The sequence below is a fragment of the Amphimedon queenslandica genome, unplaced genomic scaffold (assembly GCF_000090795.2).
Source record: "Amphimedon queenslandica unplaced genomic scaffold, v1.1 AMPQUscaffold_12984, whole genome shotgun sequence".
Lineage (NCBI taxonomy): Eukaryota > Metazoa > Porifera > Demospongiae > Haplosclerida > Niphatidae > Amphimedon > Amphimedon queenslandica.
This window is the reverse complement of record NW_003546780.1, coordinates 2,240-3,955: the sequence shown is the minus strand read 5'-3', so window position 1 is coordinate 3,955 and position 1,716 is coordinate 2,240. Positions and strand designations below refer to the sequence as shown.

At 40.0% G+C, this 1,716-nt stretch overlaps 1 protein-coding gene across 1 annotated transcript in view; it reads right to left on the bottom strand.

Moving 5' to 3' along the window:
* The window catches only part of LOC109585918 (ubiquitin carboxyl-terminal hydrolase 24-like), a 52,188-nt gene extending 50,525 nt beyond the window's left edge, over positions 1-1,663 (bottom strand). The window contains exons 1-4 of the mRNA XM_020002064.1: positions 1,394-1,663; positions 947-1,151; positions 817-890; positions 519-662 (exon numbers count right to left, since the gene is read on the bottom strand). Coding sequence (XP_019857623.1) covers positions 519-662; positions 817-890; positions 947-1,151; positions 1,394-1,663 — 693 coding nt within the window. The remainder of the gene's footprint in view (positions 1-518; positions 663-816; positions 891-946; positions 1,152-1,393) is intronic.
* Positions 1,664-1,716: the final 53 nt, after the last annotated feature.

Sequence of the window (1,716 nt, the reverse complement as noted above, 5' to 3'; positions counted from 1 at the left end):
CTTGTTACGATTATTGAAAGCATTGTCAGCATTGAATACCTAGAAATAGACTCCACCCATCAACCACACCCATTGATAATTAAAAGGTACATGTACATGTACATCCACTTCTGTACACATGTGTAGTTAAGGAGTCAAATTGAGCTCCAGTCGTTATATATTGAGCTCCAAATTAAGCTCCAGTCGTTATATATTATGTGTATTGGCACATGTAAATGGAACGGAAATTTTCCTAAACTTGTATCTAATTTTTAAAAACAAGACACTTTCCCAAAACTTTAATAATACAATAATAGCGTTACTAATCAAAAACTACATCAAGTTTTGCTAGTACAATAGTGAGAATTATTATTATGATGGTAAGATATGATATCTCTCTCCCTCCCTCCCTCTCTCCCTCCTTCCCTCCCTCCCCCTCTCTCCCTCCCTCTCTCTCTCTCTCTCTCCCTCCCTCTCTCTCTCTCCCTTTCTCCCTTTCTCCCTCTCTCCCTTCCTCCCTCCCTCCCTCTTTCACTAACCAGTGACAACATATTCAATAAATAAACTGGAACTGGTTTATATCTTAGCCTAACACTGATCAACTCCATTAGTATCAACGTCATCTCACGGATTCCTTTCATGATGGACTCATCCCACCTGAACACAGCATCATGAGCTAACAACTGAGAGAGAGAAAAGAGAAGGAGAAATAGAAAGACATATGTACATTTACATGTATATGTACATGTACATGCATATACATGTACATGTACATGTACATGTACTTTTGATATGTTTGCAAAATTTAGCTAAATCACAAAATAAAATAAAGTGTACTTTATCAAAGCAGCTTGGCATGGTTCTCTGTAAAAACTTGACGCAATTCTCGTCAGCTTCAGCAACTCCAGCACCTACAAAAAAACCACACCCAAAATCATCACTAAACCACGCCCACCAACCCACCCACCTTCTTTCATCATCCTAATAGTAGCCAGCATACAAACTCCCAGTGATTCCTCTCTTTTATAAGGTATGGACCATTGATCAGTGTGGGTTCGACCCTCTAGTTCATAAAAATGAGTCAGGGGGAATTCGATTGATGTTTCTCGTGTTGTGGGCGTGTCTTGGGGCGTGGCATTGTCGGAAGATGGGATAGGATCTTCAGCTTGAGGCTAAGAAATAAAGGAATAAGTTGAACACTAAAAACGCTAAAATACATGTACATGTACATTTATGAGATATAAATGCATGTACACGTACATGTACATTGTATATTAAGGTGTAATAAAATTCAATACTTTTAAGTACATCTAAATCTTGCTACCATATCACAGTACATCTTAGTATATCTCAGTATATTTTAGTATATCTCAGTAAATCTTAATATATCTCAGTATATCTCTGTATATCTTACCATTTCTTCCACTACTACTTTTATCTCTTCCTCTTCTTCTCTGACCCCTTCCTCCATTCCCTCAGGTTGCAGCAGCTCCCTATGCTCCTCCCCTCCTCCTTCTTCTTCCTGTCCTTCTATCACGTCCTCGTAACGAGGGGGTGGTTCCTCGTGGTGGCGTCCGTCCGGTGGGGGTGAGTCGATCATGTTCTCATCAAGGTCTCGTACTCGATCCTCTTCAAGAGAATAGCTAACTGTGGTACTGTCATGATCAGAATCACTGTTATTCATAACAACCTCCTTGAAGAGAGAGAGAGAGAGGGAGAGAGAGAGGGAGAGAGAGA